This window comes from Thermobia domestica, chromosome 1, assembly GCF_964235325.1.
Source record: "Thermobia domestica chromosome 1, izTheDome1.hap1.1, whole genome shotgun sequence".
Classification (NCBI taxonomy): domain Eukaryota; kingdom Metazoa; phylum Arthropoda; class Insecta; order Zygentoma; family Lepismatidae; genus Thermobia; species Thermobia domestica.
The window spans coordinates 155,033,943-155,053,805 of NC_137454.1; the positions used below are offsets into that span (position 1 = coordinate 155,033,943).

The 19,863-nt window shown below is 33.8% G+C and overlaps 1 protein-coding gene across 2 annotated transcripts in view; it reads left to right on the forward strand.

Moving 5' to 3' along the window:
- LOC145690220 (uncharacterized) overlaps nucleotides 1-19,863 on the forward strand; it is a 65,128-nt gene that overhangs the window by 36,822 nt on the left and 8,443 nt on the right. The window contains exons 4-6 of one of the 2 annotated variants that reach the window (XM_081764899.1): nucleotides 3,895-4,020; nucleotides 9,530-9,674; nucleotides 13,836-13,934. In XM_081764899.1, the coding sequence (XP_081621025.1) occupies nucleotides 3,895-4,020; nucleotides 9,530-9,674; nucleotides 13,836-13,934 (370 nt within the window). The remainder of the gene's footprint in view (nucleotides 1-3,894; nucleotides 4,021-9,529; nucleotides 9,675-13,835; nucleotides 13,935-19,863) is intronic. The other variant, XM_081764908.1, reaches the window with a different exon arrangement.

Here is a 19,863-nt window from a genome sequence, read left to right on the forward strand (position 1 = left end):
CTTCTACACTTACCTCAAAATGAGTTGTCCCAAATCCGCTCTTAAGTGATTTCTGTCAAAGCTAAACGACTTCTGCTAAGTCATTTTCTTGCACTTAAAAACAGTGAAAAATAATTCCATCTGATGCTAGTTGTTTAGCAAGCTCTTTAGCCATAGTCCCGAATTAAAGTTTATCGAAATCGATCCTAAGTAAGTTTTCTGAGTTAAATCGTTTTCGTATACCCGAAAACGAAATATTTTGTCCGTTTCAGGAAATCGTTACTCAAATCTCTTAGTTCCCTCTCCCCCAGAAATGAATTTTCCCATTCACTTCTAAATGGCATTACTCAACTTCGAAATGTGGCTACCTTTTTTCTCTTGTTCGCAAAAAGACAGAAAACTCTCTGTATTCAGTTTATTCGAATTTACGTAATGTAGTTTTCCTACATTCGGTTCTGATGAGAGTTTTTTTTTTTTTTAATTTAATTTTTGGTTTATTCCATTTCGTAAAAGTAATTATGAAGAATTGCTAACATTTCCAAGAAATTAATTTTGTCGGATTGACACTCCGTCCTCCTAAAAATATTAGATTACCACAATATAATGTACCATATTTAGGGGTACTTGCCACAAATACAAACATGAATATTGTTTGGATCTCATTTTCAACAGTAGGTTTTGTCTTGTATAGCCTCGGTGCTGATAAAAGACGTTAAACTCAAATCAATCAAATCCAATTCAATCTTGTGTACAGGACAAACTCTAATTTGTACTACAATGTAAAACATTAAAGGGTGTTGTATGTATTTATTTATGAGTGTACATGTTTGACTCAAAACCTACTGGATCGCGTTCAATAAAACCTGAACTAGGCCTTCACTGGAATCTTAGGGTGGTGAATAATAGATAAAATTTTTTGTTAAATGTTGCGTAATTCTACCATATTATTAATGTTCAACGAAAACAGTCTAAAGATGACAATATATCAATTGATAGGTCTCATAAAGCTGAACAAAATAACATGAATGAGAGTAAATTTTGGTGCACAACTTTCGAGAAAATAGAGAAGAACGAACTTCTTTGTAAACCTAAAAATTGATGTTTCTTAACAACTAGCATCAAATGGGATTATTTTTCACTGTTATTTAGGTGCAAGAAAGCGATTTAACAAAAGTCGTGAGCGGGAAGGGGCTTCTTACGGAATTAGACGAGCCAATCCTCTTTTGATACGAGAAAGTGATTTGACTAGGTCTCGACATCGGCCAAAGGAATTTGTTGAAGATTTTGGGGATATTTATTGCCAAAGAGGCAAACAATTTTGCCTAATGATTTGCATGAAATGGATTTCTGTTATTTTCGGGTGAGATAAACGTTTTTGTCTCTGTATTAATGTTGCAAAAAGTCGTTTAAGAGCAATTATATAAGAGAGTTGAGGAACTACAGTGAATTCGAACTTACATCAATGCATTTCCTACAACTAGAAGAGTATGTACCTTTCAAATATTTTTCATTAGTATTATTTATTTCCCGTAGGAAGAACAGTCACTTGTGCTAATTCATTATATTATGTATGGCATATTTTATAATTTCTTTACATTTGCATACACATGTTCTTTGTCAATAAAACGCAGATTCTTCGCGAAAAATGAAATATTTTCGACAGATAAGACTAAAATGCATTCTTTAAAGAGCAGTTTGCTTACTATAAAAAATATCTTTGCTTACTAAACCATGAAGCTACTACTGTAAAAGCCTCTCTCTTAATTTCTTGATAGTCGTAACATAACCACGCTATCAAAACAAAAATGAAACTGGATCATTAATCAAATTTTTCATTATAATACTAGCAAGTACACACAGTACATACTATGGTTAATGCGATTATAGTTCAAAATTATAATTAAGTCTTCAATTTTAATTTTTGTTTAACTATAACATTTGTCCTAAGACGAGATGCATACCAATCGATAGAACACATTAAGCTAAACAAAATGAGATGCATGAGGGTCAATTCTCGTGCGTATTTTTCGAGAAAACATGGCATATGTCGTTTCGTTGATTTTTTAAAATTGTGCTGGAACAGGTTGTTTATTTATTTATGTACTATATATATATATATATATATATATATATATATATATATATATATATATATATATATATATATATATATATATAAGAATACCGTTAAAATGAAATGAAATCTTTGAGTTTTACGTCCCACGATTATGTCGATTAGGTTAAAGGTGACGGTAATGATGAGAGATTAATGAAATGGTGGAATGAAAAAAGTGGAAGGAAACGGGAGAACCCCGAGGAAACCTACACACACGATGTTTATTCATCACAAAGTTCACTTGTCGCGAGCTGGGATCGAACAAGGAATCCTATGCATCAGAGGTGAACGCTCTACCATTGAGCCACCGCGGTCCGCAAGAATACCGTTAAATCGCAAATTGTATCTATTGGTGTTTGTCATCCAACGGTGACACAATCCTCTTAACAATGATGCACATACTATTTGTAATTCTAGAAATAGTATGATTCAGGGTTCAAATGACTGTATGAAAAGGGTGGTGATACAGATATCGGGAGAGTCGGAGAGGGGTTAGTAATATGTCATTTATGGATGCCTTGCTACAGACATCTCGCATTATACCAATACCCTCATATGATTTTATTGAAATGAAGATACTTCAAACAAAAAGTATTGTATTAGAGGTTTGGTTAAGAAAACAGCCGCGGCAGTATTGCTGTAACTTCAGATTTACTAGCCTTACATGAACGTTGCAAACTTACGACCAACAAAGATCCACCTGGTGTTGTTCCTGAAAAATCATGTAAATATTTCAGTGAAATTAATTCATTTTATTTTTGTTCCTAATTTTCTTTCGGGAGGGAGCACTGGCATATTTGCTCGACTACCCGCATAGTCTATTCCTGGCAGTAGCGTAGCCAGGATTTTTGTTTGGGGGGGCCTTAGTGTTGGGATCATTATATATATATATATGCGTTTGTTGAACCACAATGTTTAGTTTTAATAATAATAATAACATAACAATAACAATAATAATAATACTTAAAATTTCTCTGAAGTGCCGGCTTCTTTAGATATTTCTTCGTTGTTTCTGGATTGCTGGGCATTTTCTTTGCCAAAATTAGCACACTGTCTTTTTTTCTTCGTTCTAGCCACTTTTCTACAGCGTTTTTCGAGTCTTTCTCTGAATTAATATTTTGTTTAGATGTTTTTACGTTGTTATTTTTTTTTTGGGGGGGGGGGTTGTTTGCACATTTTCCTCACCGAAATTAACACAGCTGTCTTTTTTCCACTTTACCCACTATTATAAAACGATTTCCGACATTTTGCAATTGCAAAGTAAGCATTGGCGAACACAGCGTTGGCAAACACAGCTTGTCTAGGGACTGTTTAGTGGCATATTTTGTTTTCAAATAGAGTACATGAAAGGCAATTGTCTTTTCTTCTGAGAAAAAAAATTACCAATATCAAAGTGCCAAAGTACATTCTTGGAACCCTTTGGGAGTCTGGGCTCACCCCTTCCCTACGCCACTGATTCCTGGTATAATGGTACCATTTTTGCGTATGAAAAAACAATTTAACTTTTTTTTTTTATGTCGAGTCCACTTCGGGAAACTTATTTAAGTGGAGATGGTGCAACGATTTCATATAATTATTTTCATGAGATAGAGCGAAGCTGGTATCAAATTTTGGAAAATTCATTGAGAGGCGACTTTTAGGGAGGAACTAGTCCGGATCTCCAATGGACTTGAAACCTAATCTAGAATCTAAAGTAAACTATATACGTTTAAGATATATTTCATTAATCTCACCTCCTCCTGATAGATGAACTGGAATTTCAGTAAGTAATATGTACGCCAGTTACTTTAATCTTTTAGGCTGAAGTAGAAGAGGAGGATGAAAATAAGCGTAAACTAGACAAGGCCTGCAATAATTATCTCAAGGCTCTTAAGGAGAACGAAAAGACTTTCATGGCCTCAGAGAAGGGACAGATCGATATAAAGGTAAGTAACAAAGATCCGTGCTGCAGTACGCTATAATGCAAATGTGTAATAGATATTCATCTTCACCATCGTTTTGATCACAATATTCGCTATTTGTACCCTTGGATAACTTCATACGCAGGCTTATAATAAAAGTTAGAAAGAGACAAAGAACTTAACACATTTGTATACATGTTGGTGTTGCCATAAATTAATATGTACAGACTGTAGTGTAGGTAGAAAAAAAACCATCACACCTGAATTAAAATTCGTATATTTACAGACCAAAGCTATAGGTGTTCCTCGCCAATGTAGTTATTCAAAATAACAGTCTTTCTTTTACACATTTGTTAGATCATTGATGACAAGACTTGACAATATTGTACCACTTCCAATGGAAATCATTGCACTGCTTGACGAAAAGATTGCTTGAGATACAAGGATAATATGAATGTTTGCAGCAGCAAACCTGACCGCAAACAATGGGCTAAGGGGTTAAGATATGGACTATTAATAGGTACCAGTTTTTACATAAGTGAAGGTCTGTACCCACATAACACCTCACCTCCATTACACCATCACTGACGTCTCATGGTGACCTCTTTTGATACTTTTCACGAGTTTAAAAGCCTCACCAGAGTCTTGATTTAACTCTTTGTGGTTGAGCTTTACTTAGATACTACTTTTTTCTTAATCTGTAAAAAGGACAACCCCTTGATTTTGGGTGTACCACTGAAACAGAACCTTTTCTTGTTAATGCTAGTTGATTGAAAAAGAAAGACTGTAATTATACTACTCAAGGCAGTTGATGGCGAGAGCACTTGTACACTGTTACGTCACACAACGTAATTGTCTAAAAGAAGGCAGTTGGAAATAGTTTTAGGTAAATTCCTATAGATGATTTATTTATTTATTAACTATCACCTATAACAGAGCTTAAGCTCCAATTACAATAGGCATTATAACTATGTATTTAATAATATTCATACTTACAAACATTCAATATATCACACTATACATAGGATATCACATTGTACAATTATTTAATATGATATAAGTATTCATAATACACAACTACAGCACAATATGTATATCCACAGCATATTATGAAGAAATTCATGTTTTCCTTTAACAGCATTATTATGTTTCCTTGAAAGCCTTGTAAGTGGTGAGTTTTGATGATATACTGAATTAGATTTCTTACAGTAGAATTGTTGCCGATTCCGTAACGCATTCATTTTAACATTAAAGTTTATTGTAAACATTCATCACATTTCAATAGGCCATTTACAATCTTATACAGAAAGAGATGATCTGCTAACTCTCTTTGACTCGAATGTATCACAAGTAAATTCATCAACTAAATTCTATTTTTTGTAATTCATATGTAGTAAAAATTTAATTTGAATTCTTTCAATTTTCTTAATGTAACAGTGATAAGGATTCCATACCACGCTTGCGTACTCTAATCTGCTCCTTACATAATATTAAATAACTTGAATGCAGTTTGAATATTATTTAAACCTTTAGAATTTCGTAGCACAAAATCAAGTGCCTTATAAGATTCATTAACCGTTCTCTCAACACGTAATTCAGATGTAAGTTTTATTGTTTAGCCACACATCCAAATCTTTAGTAAAATTTACTCTTTTTAATGATTCACAATTCATAACATATTCATGGGTGTACGGAGCGTATTGCCTTGAAAATATACCCACAAAACATTTCTCTATATTAAACCTAAGTTTATTTTGCTACTGCCATATGTAACAACTGTCCATATTATCGGTTTATTAAGCTAATTCCAGTCTCCAGTTTTAAAGCTCTCGTTTTACTTTTTGACAAAGGACTCCGACAAAGTTCGAAGTATCAAGACCAGGCCTAAAAGATTGAACGGAATGGTGAGTGCAATGAATTACGTCGCTCCAGCGCAGTTTATTTGGTAAAAAAAGAAACTGTGTCATTGATGATTCTTAAATCGTGTCTCCAATCAGGGTTGAGTTTCTGATTACACACCTTTGGTTTGTGATCCATCTAAAATTCGACATTTCTGGTTTAACTCGAACAAATCACAGCAAGTTCAAGCGTAGTGAAGAAACAAGCCAGGAGTATGATAACACTACTGTCAATGTTAGGCACCAAGGACCCTAAGTTTCAATTCTTGTCTATTCCGTAGTGATATTTCGTTTAACACTGTTGGAGAATTTCTGGTGAATCCAAATCTCCCAATTTGGTAACCTGTGTGTGTAACTCTACCTGCGCAGCTATTGGATTTCTTTCATAAAACGAATAATATTGTATTTATTACAAACTTTAGTTAATAATAGTTAGCAGGACCTAGACGGAGCTAAGAGATTGTAGTAAGGAGCATTCAGGGCCCAGACGCAGCCAAGAGAGAGTAAGGTAATTTTCAAGACCGAGTGCAACCAAGAGAAGGTAGGTAAGGTGGCCAGTTTCAATGCAGATTGAGGTCTTTGAGGGTGCTGCGGCGTCTTAAATTCCGTACCCTATCTTTATGAGTCGTAATAGATCCTTAAGGTGTGATGACGTTTGTCCTTTTTTTCAGATTATATGTTAATTGATAACATCTGTCGTCTTCCGGGTATTATTCTTGTTGTTGAGCACGTGCAGCGTTGTCATATACAAAAGATATTACAATATGCAATTCAAAAACAAATACAAACGTCGGAACTTTAAATGGTTTAAAAAATAAATAAAATAAGAAATAAAAATAAATAAATAAATAAATAAAACCGAACATCACCTCGTTCGACCCTTTAATAAATCTATATTTTCATATTATACGCTTTTCTGTTTTTCTTCCTTTTATTTTAACTACAGAACAGAAGATTTTTTAAAACAGAACTGAATAATGAATGAGTTCTTATCTCTTGTAATTTAATTGAAATAGACTGAAATTAAATGTTTAGTAAATAAATAAAAATAATTTATCCTTCCTTTGAAGACGAAAATTAAATGAAGTTATTGTTGGTTACAGAGATTGAAAGTTGGCATGGGAGACTTCAGTTTGATTCCCGACAGGAGCTCATGTGGTTCGGATTCCAAGTTAAGCTGTAGGTCCACTTCATATATTACTTCGCTGCTGAACAGGACGATAAATTCAAATCCAATCCAATGCAATCCAATCCAATCCAATCCAATCCAATCCAATCCAATCCAATCCAATCCAATCCAATCCAATCCAATCCAATCCAATCCAATCCAAGAGATTAAAAGTGACGAAAGAGAACAGCAATAATTTCTCAACATTAAATGCAAGGAAATTGGGGTAGAATTTAGACATTAAACGATACAGTATCTTATAAAAAGTTTTCTTTCTGATAAGATCGGTGAGTTGCTTTCCTATTCGGCAGTGTAAAGGAGGGAGAGGGGAGTTCGTTTTGATTATCTATTAGGTTAGGAGGAATGAATAGCAGTAGGGGAAGCGACAAGAGATTGCACTTGTTTTTTTGACTTTCTAGCTTTTCAGAAATATACCAAGATTCATTTATGAAGCCACTGTCTTTTAAGAAGTAAAATTTATTTATTTAGGAATTGAACTTTTAATTGAGCTACAGGAAGTTTCAGTTTAATACTTACTACTAACAAAAGGTCGAAGGCATTCAAGAACCGCCAATTTTTCCCAATATGATAAAAATGATAATTAATTATACTTCACTTCGTTCAAACATTTGATTTTTTTTAAAAAAATTAAAACTAAACTGAAAAAAATAAATTTATTTATTTTCTTCAGTTTAGTTTTATTTTTTGTTAAAAAATCAAATGTTTGAACATCTACAAATCAAAATTTATTCTGATAATTTGTTTTATAAACTAGAACGAATTCAAAATTTAGCTATTGTTTTAACATTTTAAAAATACTACAATGACTTGTTCGATAGAGTCTAAGTAAGTCAGAGATTTGAACACTACACCTTTTATTACAAAATAAAGTCTTATATAAAAATTTACAAAGTCTATAAAATGTATTTCCAGTGTGGAAAAGGTCTTCGGCACACAAGGTGGCTTTTGATTTGAATTTTACATGTCTTAACCCAGAGCGGCGTCAGATGGTAATTTAAGGATCTAGGTAATCTTCTTTGCTAGTTAAAGATTAGGACTTTTGCTCATCGCAGCCTTAGGGGTAGGTTGATTAAAGGACTACTTCCTTGCTCATAGCAGCCTCAAGAGTAGGGACTAAAGGAAATCTACGTAGCTCATAGCGGTATCGGAAGATAGTTTAGGTAGGTTAGCGATCAGCCCTGGCAGTATTGGCTCTGTCCTCTTGAGGTCCTCTTTTATAGACATCCTTTAGAAGTGAAGGACCTTGAGAGCAGGTCAGCCGTCTGCGTTTTCCTTCCGAAACCACTTCGTGCCTTCCTGGTGTTTATGTTTGAACACAATAACTCGTGTTCATGGTAGGAGCATATGTTTATAGTAAACACACGCAGTTGGGTATGCGTGAGGGTATGGAACCTTATAATACATTATTACATTATTATATGCTATATTTGAATTGTAGCAACTTTGTAAATGAGAAAATATAACAATCTGAATGCTGCTTATTTTAGCTGTGGAACTACGTATAATTTAAGTACAAACTAAATCTGACCCAAGCAAACACTTAGATTACTAATCTGTGTTACAGTTTCGGTAGGATATCATTGCCTTCATCAGACATTATCTATCTGATAAAATTGTCGTTAGAGTTGTAATCTGAATCAGTAATCTTTCATTGGATAGTATTTCTGATGAAGACAATGATATATAGCCGAAACTGCAACACAGATTAGTAATAACAAATGTTTGCTTTGGTCAGATTTTATTAACTTAATTTATAACATTTTTAATAACAATTATAACGGAAATAAATTATTAAGATAGCAAACATTAATGCAATTAAGTTAAATAAATTTTATTAAGTGATGTGATTAAAATAATAATAATAATAATAATAATAATAATAATAATAATAATAATAATAATAATAATAATAATAATAATAATAATAAATTAAATAAATAAACAAGTAAATAAATAAATAAATAAATAAGTAAATGACAACCTGAACACCATCTCGTCCGACCTTACGACGAGACATTTTTGTCGTCCATTGACATTTGTGTGTACATCTGTGACATTTATAGACATATTAAATGATCTTTTGCACAAAAATTTCATAACAAGTGGTTACACTGTTGTTATTCGAAATTCATGCCTTCTGCTTATATTATTTTTGTATTGTAAAGTCTGTATATTTACCAACATTCTCTTTATTAGACTGAGGTTTAACGAAAAGAAAGAAGAAAAAGTTAGTTTTTGGATCTGATAGGAACCGAAGTTTCTGATTACGTATCAACTGGTTCCTAAATATGTGCATGGTAAAGGCAAGTCCAATATACGGAATAACACGCTTCCATAACGCCATTTTTGAGTGTTTGTTGTATTTGTAATTCATTTGAAATACTAATAATATTAAAGGTCATGTATAAAAGAAGGTAATAAATTTCAGTATTTATGTGTTTTCTAGGAAGAAATGGCTGCTCTTAGCAAACGTATAGAATTTAATCGTCTTTTGTTATCGTCTATGAACCAAAAGTTTAAAAGCGTGTCCTTTGGCAGCAGGGATTTTCAACCAGTGAATTCCAAGGAGATTGTTCCAAACAATTTCTTTAGTAAGTTTGAATATTATTTCCTTCTTTCCTTAAAAGTATAAAGTACTATAAGGGGTATTGGAAAATTTTAATTATCCTCCAGAAGTTGAGAGGTTTTGATGTAACTTGGCCTGTGAAGACATTAAATCTCACATGTATAATTTAGTGGAAGTTGTTTATGGATGCCATTTACTTTATAGGTGACGGTAGTTGTCAGTAAGATGCAAGGTAGAGAAGATAGAAAGCGTAGCGTGAATAAGTTTCTGCATTTGAAGGGTTACAATGCTCTTCAAGTTCATGATGAAATGTAGCTTGTGTACGGTGGTGATTGTCCATCCTATGACATTGTCGTGAGGTGGAAGAGAATTTCCAAACATGTCACAGTCCCTTATAGATAAGGTAATATCTGGACGTCCATCAATCACGGACGATGACGTCATAACGAGAACATCGAGTAGCTGATCCTGGAAGACCGACGAATAAACATGCATAACATCGTGCAGCAAAGTAGACTCAGTTATGGCAGTGTGTGGAAAACAACTAATGGGAAATTGCACATGTCTAAGGTGTCAGCACTTTGGGTTCCGTAGAGCGTTCACCTCCGGTAATTGGGGTCCCTGATTCGATCCCAAATCGCGCCTATGGACTTTGTCGTGGACAAACACCGTGCTTGTGGATTTTCTTGGGGTTCTCTTGTTCCTCCCACTTTCATCATTCCACCATCTCATTCATTTCTCATCTTCATCTCACCGGTATAATCGTGGGACGTAAAACTCAAAGATTTCATTTCATTTTTCATTTTGAGTTCCGCATTTGCTGACTCGTCTTCAGACACAAACACGGTGTGATATGTCGAGTCACTTGTTGATCCATTTGGATTACGGTGAGGAAGATTTTCTCGCCCGTATGATAACTATGGACGAATGTTGGATCTATATATAGATATATAATCCTGAGACAAAAGAGATGGTTAAGGAGTGAAGGCACTTCTCTTCATCTTCCTCCTAAAAATGTAAAGGTTCAAAAATCTGCCGGTGAGGTCATACTCTCAGGATTTTGGAACTATCATGGGGTCATCCTTACATACTACCTTTAGAAGGGTGGTACTATCACTGATACATACTACTTCTCATTTCTGTGGAAGTTGCGAGATGCTGTCAAGCGAAAACGTCAAAGTGTGCTCACCAAAGGGATCCGTTTCTTTGCGGACAATGCACCCACTTATGCACCCCAAGCAGAATTTGTGGAAGCACTTTTTCAAAATATTGCTGCACCTATTCTATTCTCCTGATCTGGCACCAACTGACTTCTTCTTGTTCCCACAAACGAAGAATCTACTTCGTGGTCATCATTTTGACAACATAGGTGACATCATAATAGAGTTGAACTAATGGTTTTCCATGCAATTTTTGAAGTTCTACAATGACCAAAAAAAAAAAAAAAAAAAAGATAAAATGTGTAACTCTGCACAAAGACTATACAGAGAAGTCTTAAGAAATGACATAAAACTCACCTGTGTCTGTATTGGTTTAAGGGAAGGTTGTTTTATTGAACTTTACTTTCTCTTCGTTGTCTTATGTTCAAAACTTGATCTCGTATCTTTCTTTCTTTCTCCATTTTTTAAAACTTGGTGTGTATATGTATTTAGTCTTTTACTTTCTTCTGATAGAAAATTCTATCGGTTACTTCTTATAGGGCTTTGTTAGACTTTTGTCGAGTGAGTGCATGCGAGATTGGCAGGTCCGTACTGGTTGTGTGATACGAGAGCTAGTATTGTTTCATCAGGTACTTGAAAAGACATACCGTCGGATATCTGAATAATTTTCTTAGAGGTGACAGTTTGGGAAAAATAAATTAAAGAAAATAAAAAAGAAAAAGGAAAAAAATGTCATGGATGTGTAGACGAAAGTGAAGTTGATTAAAACAGAAAAGAAAAGGATAAAACTCATTTTCTTTAGAATACTTTCGTTCGTGATCTTAGCTTTGTTACTTTTACGATCATGGAGGGTAGAGGAAAGTCATAGAGCGTAATTACTTGGAGACTACGAGTACTGGATTCTCAGTTCATAACTTGTAAGCTTCTTGTAGAAAATTTAGTTTAAATATTGCACTATGACGTTCATGAAAATCTTTCAGCTGTGTTTTAACTAGATGTTCTTTTTTCCAACTGAAGTTATTATTCATACATAGTCATTTTCCTTTATTTTGGTATCTGTCATCAATTTCCTTTTGCCTATAGGCAGAGGAAAGTAGTAGGAGGACACTAAAGGGAAGAAACATCCAGTATGCCTTAAGTTTTCTAATGCAGAACAAAATGCTATTTACGCAAAGGAAAGAAAGTCTCTAATAGGAAAATAAAGATTCTTATATATCGAAAATTATCTTGAGTTTGAAATTGCTACAAATGTGTATGGAGATCTTTCCCGTGGCTATATTGTAAGTGTAAGCGTCTTTGGCACGGGTGACCCGGGTCCAATTCCCGGTGGGAACTCATATGATTCGAATCCCACGTTAACCTGTAGGTTCACGTATCAGGGTGCTGGAAAGACTCTAAATACTACTTCAACCAACCACCAACACACATGGAATAAAATATTTTTTTTTCTAAAAGGAATCACTAAAAAGTAGAAAATAATAGAAGTGCTAGAAAGCAGAACATAATAATAATAAAGTGCTTAAAAAAAACCTATTATCTATAAAAATTGTGAAGTCTATACCATTCGATGATAATTTTATGAGGGATTAATTTGTTCACATGGTACAGACTTCAGAATTTTTTATAGCTAATAGTAATGAATTATTTTCTGCTTTGAACACTTTATTATTGTTATTTTCTACTTTTATTATTATTTTCTACTTTTATTATTTTCTACTTTTTAGCGCTTTTGTTGAAGTCGGTTAATATTGTTCTTTTCAAAAAGTTTTTAGTGCGTTTTTGAAGTCAGTTACTTTACTTTTAAGTTTGTTTAGTTTTTCCACTTTTTCGTTATGGCAGTAATTTAATGATATACCTAATCTAAAGACAGGGTACTACTTTTCTATAAAGTGGGTCAGCATTAGAAACATGTATGACCACACACACAAACACACACACACACATCTATCTATCTCTCTGTCTATCTACCTAGGTATATCCTTTGATAAAATTTATTCTTTGAAACTTAAAAAAAAAATCAGTATATTTGTGTTGAAGTTATGCGTGAACATGCACACAATGAAGTTGGTTAATTATGATATTAACATTGCGAGTCGTTGAAAAGTTTCGTAGTTTGGCTGCGAAGACTGTCTCTAGATCCTTATGAAGTTCATGTGGGATCTCAAGGAAAGAATACTCTTTCAAGAACAAAAAGAATAACCAAAACCGGTGCTCCTATGTCGAAGTTATGTGTAAATATACACACATTAAAGTAGATTAACGGTTTTCACACTATATCCATTAAGGCATTTCATGTCTAGCTCCAAAGACTATCACTACATTCTGATTAAATTTATGTGGGCCCACCAAAAGGCATGCTTTTTCAAACAAATAAGTAATCATTCAAAATCAGTGCACTTAGGTCGAAGTTAAGCGTAAACAAAGACACAATATACCATATATATAGGCAAGTCTAGTTGAGAACTTCCTGCTTTTTTTGAAATCGGTTAAAAATCGATAATATAAAAGTTTCACCTAATTAGAAAAAAAAATGATGTTCAATACTAGGCTTTCCTTTCTAGTTTATCTTAAATAAATTCTTCAGCAATTTACTAAGCTTGTCAGATAGAGTTTCCTGCCATATTTATTTCTCTCTCTCTTTCTCTTAAAATATACGTGAAAAAAAGTTATACTACAAACTTCACGGTAGGATAAGTGATAAGTTAAGGATAAGATAGGTTAAGGTAGGTTATAAGATAGGATAAAGTAGGATAAGTTAAGTTAAACTCTCATTGAAGTTGTTTCCAAGTGATTTTCCATTTTTGTTAAGTAAACTGTTCTAATTTGATGAATTACGGAGGTTAAATGAGACGATACGACAGCTACTTCTGTCCATGTGATGAACGGTGATTCGGAACTAACTTTTATGTAGGAATTGTGATTGCGCGTAACTTCTATGGAATCTTGAATTTCTTTCTTTCTTTGTATTTTTTTGACTGTATATATGTGTATGTGTCATTATTTCTTTTTGTTTTCCCATGGAATAGAACAAATGTCCAAGATCAAGTCTGAAGAAGGTTTGTGGAATCAACGAAATAGGGATCAAACTTCAGAACTTTTTAATGGCAGAGCAAAAGAAGGAATGCGTATGTATTTATAATCTTGAATTACCGTAACAATAGATTTAACAACCAATTTTGGTGCACGAGGTTAGTTAGATGTTTTTGTTATAAAGTACACGCAATTAATTCTCCATTTTAAGATTGTACATGTATATTATGAACAGGTATATTACAAACACGGAAGTAAATAAGAAATGACGATTTTTATTTCTGTCCGGTGACTTGGAATTAGTGTGCTCATCTTTGAAGTATAGGATTATGAACATTATAGTACACATGATGTGAGTGAGCTTAAGAGTTGATTAATAATGAATGGACAGTCGGATCTCTTAGGCTGGATTATTATAAGAGATTTGAAGACAAAATTTTCGAAGAAGAACAAAAGGTACTGTACATGGAACGGACATAGAAGGAAACTGTCAGGTACTAAAGAAAGAGTCAGAAAAAAAGACATGTAGGTATACTGGTAATTCAAGAAATGATAGCCTCTTGATAGAATAATTCACGTTCTTTTATGGAGAAACTGAAGCACGAAATGAAATTGTTCGTAGAACTTCGTCAGTATAATTTATATATATAGAAATGAAAGTGACTATGTTTATGACTTCATACTTCTTGAACCACCTGATCGATCTTGATTAAATTCTCAACATAGAAGAGGTTCGGGCCTGGGATGGTTTTTGTCACTTCACTTTGATGGTACAATGTAGGGGGGGGGGATATATAAAAATAAATAAAACTTTGTAACTCTTGAATCACGTAACAGATCTCGATCAAATTTCGGATGAGGTTCGGATCTGAGATATTTTTATCATTTCACTGTGACGGTGCAACTTTGGGGAGGGGGAGATGTATAAAAGTAAATAAAAATGAAAATGAATCGTTTATGACTTAATAACTCTTGAACCATCCGATTGATCTCGATCAAATTTTTAATATAGATGTGGTTGGGGTCTGGAATGGTTAACATTTACTTTGACGGTTCCCAACTTAGGAGAGGGAAAGATATATATAAAAGTAAATAAAAATGAAAATGAATCGTTTATGACTTAATAACTCTTGAACCATCCGATTGATCTCGATCAAATTTTTAATATAGATGTGGTTGGGGTCTGGAATGGTTAACATTTACTTTGACGGTTCCCAACTTAGGAGAGGGAAAGATATATATAAAAGTAAATAAAAATGAAAATGAATTGTTTGTGACTTAATAACTCTTCAACCACTCCATTGATATTGATGAAATTTTCAACATAGATGAGGTTCGGGTCTGGGATGGATTTTATCATTTCACTTTGACGGTGCAACTTAGGGTAGGGGGAGATATAAAAAAGTAAATAAACATGAAAATGAATCGTTTATGACTTAATAACTCTTGAACCACACGATTGATCTCGATCAAATTTTCAACATTGATGAGGCTCGGATCTGGGGTGGTTTTTAACATTTACTTTGACGGTACAACGTAGAGAAGGGAAAGGCAAGATATTTAAAAATGATCGAAAATGACTGATATTAGTGTCGAATCCATCGTTTTCGGGGTCGCTGAGATGAATAGTGACACTTCCGATGCCGTTTAAATCGAAATTCAGCCCTTTACATCCAAAATGAAACTATTCTTCCCGTGCAAAGAACGGGTATTTTGCTAGTATATAAATCATAGAATATCGTACATCAAACTGAAAAAGCGGTTCAATGATATATGTGTCAAAATGTGTACGTATCAATGAAAGAAACTGTGAAGATTATATTCGAAACAGTTTCTACTAAGAAATGGAACAAATATTCGACCAGTTTCCAAAGTTCAATGAAAGTGATTATAAAGGGAAGATAGGAAGGGAACACTGTCGGTAAAGAAAGCGTACATGAAGGAAATAACGACAATGGGGTAAGAAATATTTTTTTCAACATTCAAGAATCTACGCACCTTCTACAAACGTAAGAACATTCACATATATATAGGACATCTCTGGAAGGTTGAAATTGTTCAGTTTTGGTAGATCGCCGGAAACATACATACCGACATCTTAGATATTCGATCGTAGAGAAGAGCTGATTGTAACTTGGCCATAATATGCTGATTGTGAAGTTATTGTGGAGACTTTCCATGAGAAAGAGAATCGCGGAAGCTGTGAACGGAGGAAAAAATGGCGTTAAAAGATTAAATAAGTATAATCTGGAAGCTCAGAAAGAAATTCAGATCAATGTTCGTATTATATATTTAAAGTTCTTCAGGCTGCAAATCACTACAAAAATGAAGGCAATGCAAGGTGAGGTAAACGCAACGATAGGAATGGTGAGAGAAGTATTTAGAGAAAATAAAATAAAAATGAGTTTTGGTATGCTTGAATAAAGACTTAATGATGAAATAATGCTAATGTTAAAGAAACGTTGGAAAATTTCCGCGAAACTGTGAAAAGACCAGCGGAGAAGCAGAAGTAGTATAGACTATGACGATGTCGGGAAGGCATAAGAAAATGAATTAAGTTGACGAAGTGAGAATGATAAAGAATTTAGGATGCTTCGAAACGAGTTTGAGATAGCGATATCTGAAACAAAGAATGGAGAAAAATTTGGTAAAAGCAAGAGCTCATTATGAACAAACGAGAAGAACGGAAGAAAAAATTATTCTTACTTTGTAATGAAGACAATGATAAAATTGACTAAGAAACCGAACTCAGAATGGACTATGGAGCCATTAGTTTCATAGTGCATGCAGTAAAATTAATTTCGACAAGGAACAGGATACTATATAGAGGATTAAATGAGGAATCCGCGAAGGGATAGTCTATATTTAGAAGGTTGAGAACAGAGCATACTGTATATCCGCAAAATGCTTGAGAGGGCAAGGAAGTGTTTATTGATCTAAAAGAGATTTTTCAGCAAATGAATTAGGAAATGTTAATGAGAATGCAGAAGAAGAAGATTGGGCGGGAATGGAAAGATTGAAGACTCGTAAGAAACTTATATATGAATTAGTAAGTAAATGAAGAGTGGAAAATAACTGATGAAACTAGACTTGAAAGGGGAATTTTACAGGAATGTTGCCTCCCACCAACATTATTTAATAACAATTTAAGAGAAGAGACATAAAAAAAAAAAAAAAAAAGGTTGTACAAATTGAAGAAGGTATTTTGGTAGAGGTAGAAGCATTATGACTTCACGTTTGTAGATTAAATTATTTGATTGTCCTGTTTGTATGTTAAAGTTTAACATCCCTTTTCAACACTGAGTCTATATAAGGAGGGGCGTCATTTCAGACTTCGCTTGACGGGGGCAAGAGCCCCACAGACATAAGACTTTCACGTTTTGTACTAGTATATTAGTAGACAATTTATTAAAGTATATGTATTCCTCAAATTCTTGGGGAGGCAATTGCCCCCTCCTGCCCCCCCTAAATGACGCCCCTGTATATAAGACGTAAACCTACAGTTTAAAGTGAAATCCAAACTACCGCAATGTATTCAATGCTATTTCACCAGGAATATAAGGTGAGACTACAGTTTCACGCGCTGGTCACTAAACGAGCGGGGAGGAAAAAGAAGTTGATTGGAACTAAAAAGAGTGACAGAGACAGTAAGAAGGAGGGGAAGAAAGTAGAAAAAGTGATGAATTTTTGTAGGTAATGAAAGGGAAAACAAGTGCAACGATAGGAATAGTGAGATACAGTAGCGACTCGTAGTCTGTAGAAGCACCGGTTGCAATGTTGTAATATCAAAGGTATGTAGGTACGCGCAGGTGTTCCCCTCCCCCAGCATTCTTGAGTCTTATCCAAGAAATATTCAGGAAATATGAAGAGGAAAGTCTTTTAAGCTCTATTTGTATATTATTGATTAAATTATTTCTCTAATATTAATTTAATATATAAGCTATTTACTTTTTTTTTCAAACAACTACTATCAATGTATGTTTATACACAATTTATATACAAAACCTCTACACTCATGTTATTGAACACGATATAAATCGAGTGTATAGTGTGTGCTGTAAGCCATGAATGATGGCGTTAATCCGAAAAGCAGAAAAAAGCAAGAAAATTGCATGCACGCAGTTAAACAAAATTATTTAATTATATAAACTATGCATTATTTTAGAATGGAAGGTCTTTCTTCGATCTTTCGGGCTTCAAATTAATCTATGACCTTATTGAAATCTGAAATGCTGCTCGCCAAGTTTCTCTGAATAGAAAGCATCGCTACCGCAAATATTTTCCGCTTTATTTTCTTTAGGGTCCAGAAACACCTCTCTCCTCCGACAATATGCATTTTGTTATCATTTCTTTGTATAAATATACGGAACAAAAAGTCCATTTTCAGGAACCACATATTTTTTTGTCTGTAAAGAAGCATGAAATCTAAGATGCTTTCCTTTGAAAATAATAATAATAATAATAATAATAATAATAATAATAATAATAATAATAATAATAATAATAATAATAATAATAATAATAATAATAATAATAATAATAATAATAAATAGTTTAACATTCCAGCAAATTAGGCTAAAGAAGACAGATGAGTATTGGAAGTGAATGATTTGATATTAATTTATGCTCTCCGCCGGAAATCGAACACGGAATCATGTGCACGAAAGACACAGAGCTAGGAATTAGACCAGTAGTAAGACATTTTGTTCTTGAAGACTCGATTGACCCCCCCCCCCCCAGAATAGGATTTTTTTAAAAATAAATCTTATCCCAAGAATTTTCACCTTTGTATTATAAATGTTAAATAAAATCTATTGACTTCGAACGACCGCCCCCCCCAAACTTTCAGCCTGGATCCGTCCCTGCTACCACCAGACTTATATTTGTTCTTTGCGAGTTTATGTTTTGTGAATAACTTCTTTCTTCCACGCATCTGTATCTTCCTCACCCTATCAATTGAGTCAAGCGCTGCTAAGCGGAGTAATTCGTAACTATTACAGAAGCTGACCAGTTGCGGCAGAAATTGCAACCGTAAGGGACCAATACGGGAAGATAGGAGCGTTGCAAGAATAAATCCACTTCCCCATGTTAAGAGATAGGAGCTCGCTGCCATATGCTCAATGTTACTGCTTCCAGTGGCAACGTTCGCTGCCACTGGAAAGGTAAATCTCTCTCTTTCTTTCCGTTTTTTTAATTGACTTTTTTCAGAAATGCATCAATACTGTTTTGCGCTCAAGAGCAAAGGTTTATTTTTTACTGATACACTACTTTAACACTTAAAAATATTTTTAGTATTAAAAAAAAATATCCGGTTGCACAACCATGCAACATATAGTACCAGCCGCCACTGGTGAGATAAGTATTTAGAGAGAAGAAAACAAAAATGTGCTTTGGTATGTTTGAATAGTCATCAAATCTGAGAGTTTTCAATGTTTGAATACTCATCAAATCTTCTGTGTGGAATATTTTGCCTTTCGAGGCAGGTAACATGGCCACTACGCAAAAGGGACAATAAAGACCAAAGGCATTTGGGATATGGATGTAAAGGTTAATGAACAAAATTAGCTGAGTTGAAGAAACCAATGATGGAAGTAAGAAAAAGAGTACAAACGATTAAAAATGGATATATACAACATCAAGATATAGAAGTTAGTTAACGGAAGACTATAATGCATAGCAGCGTCTGAATTTGAGGAAGGTAGGTAGCTTATCAGTGATGTCAGAATAGATACGATGATTTCTTCAGGAGTAGTTTCGTTCATAAGTCTAAGTGTATTTGGAATTATGACAAAACTTTTACATACAATGTCGCATACTTTGGTGTACATAACTATACAAAATCATTACTGTGAAAATTTGTAGTCTTTTATAATTCCAATATGAAAAAAAAAAAAAAAAAAACAACTTGAAAATTGTACAATTACAACCGAGTCTGTAGTCATCATTCTTTGTAACCATATTAATACATTAATGTAACACAGAATTCCTGAAAGAAACCCGTACTTTTCTTATAGTAAAACGGCT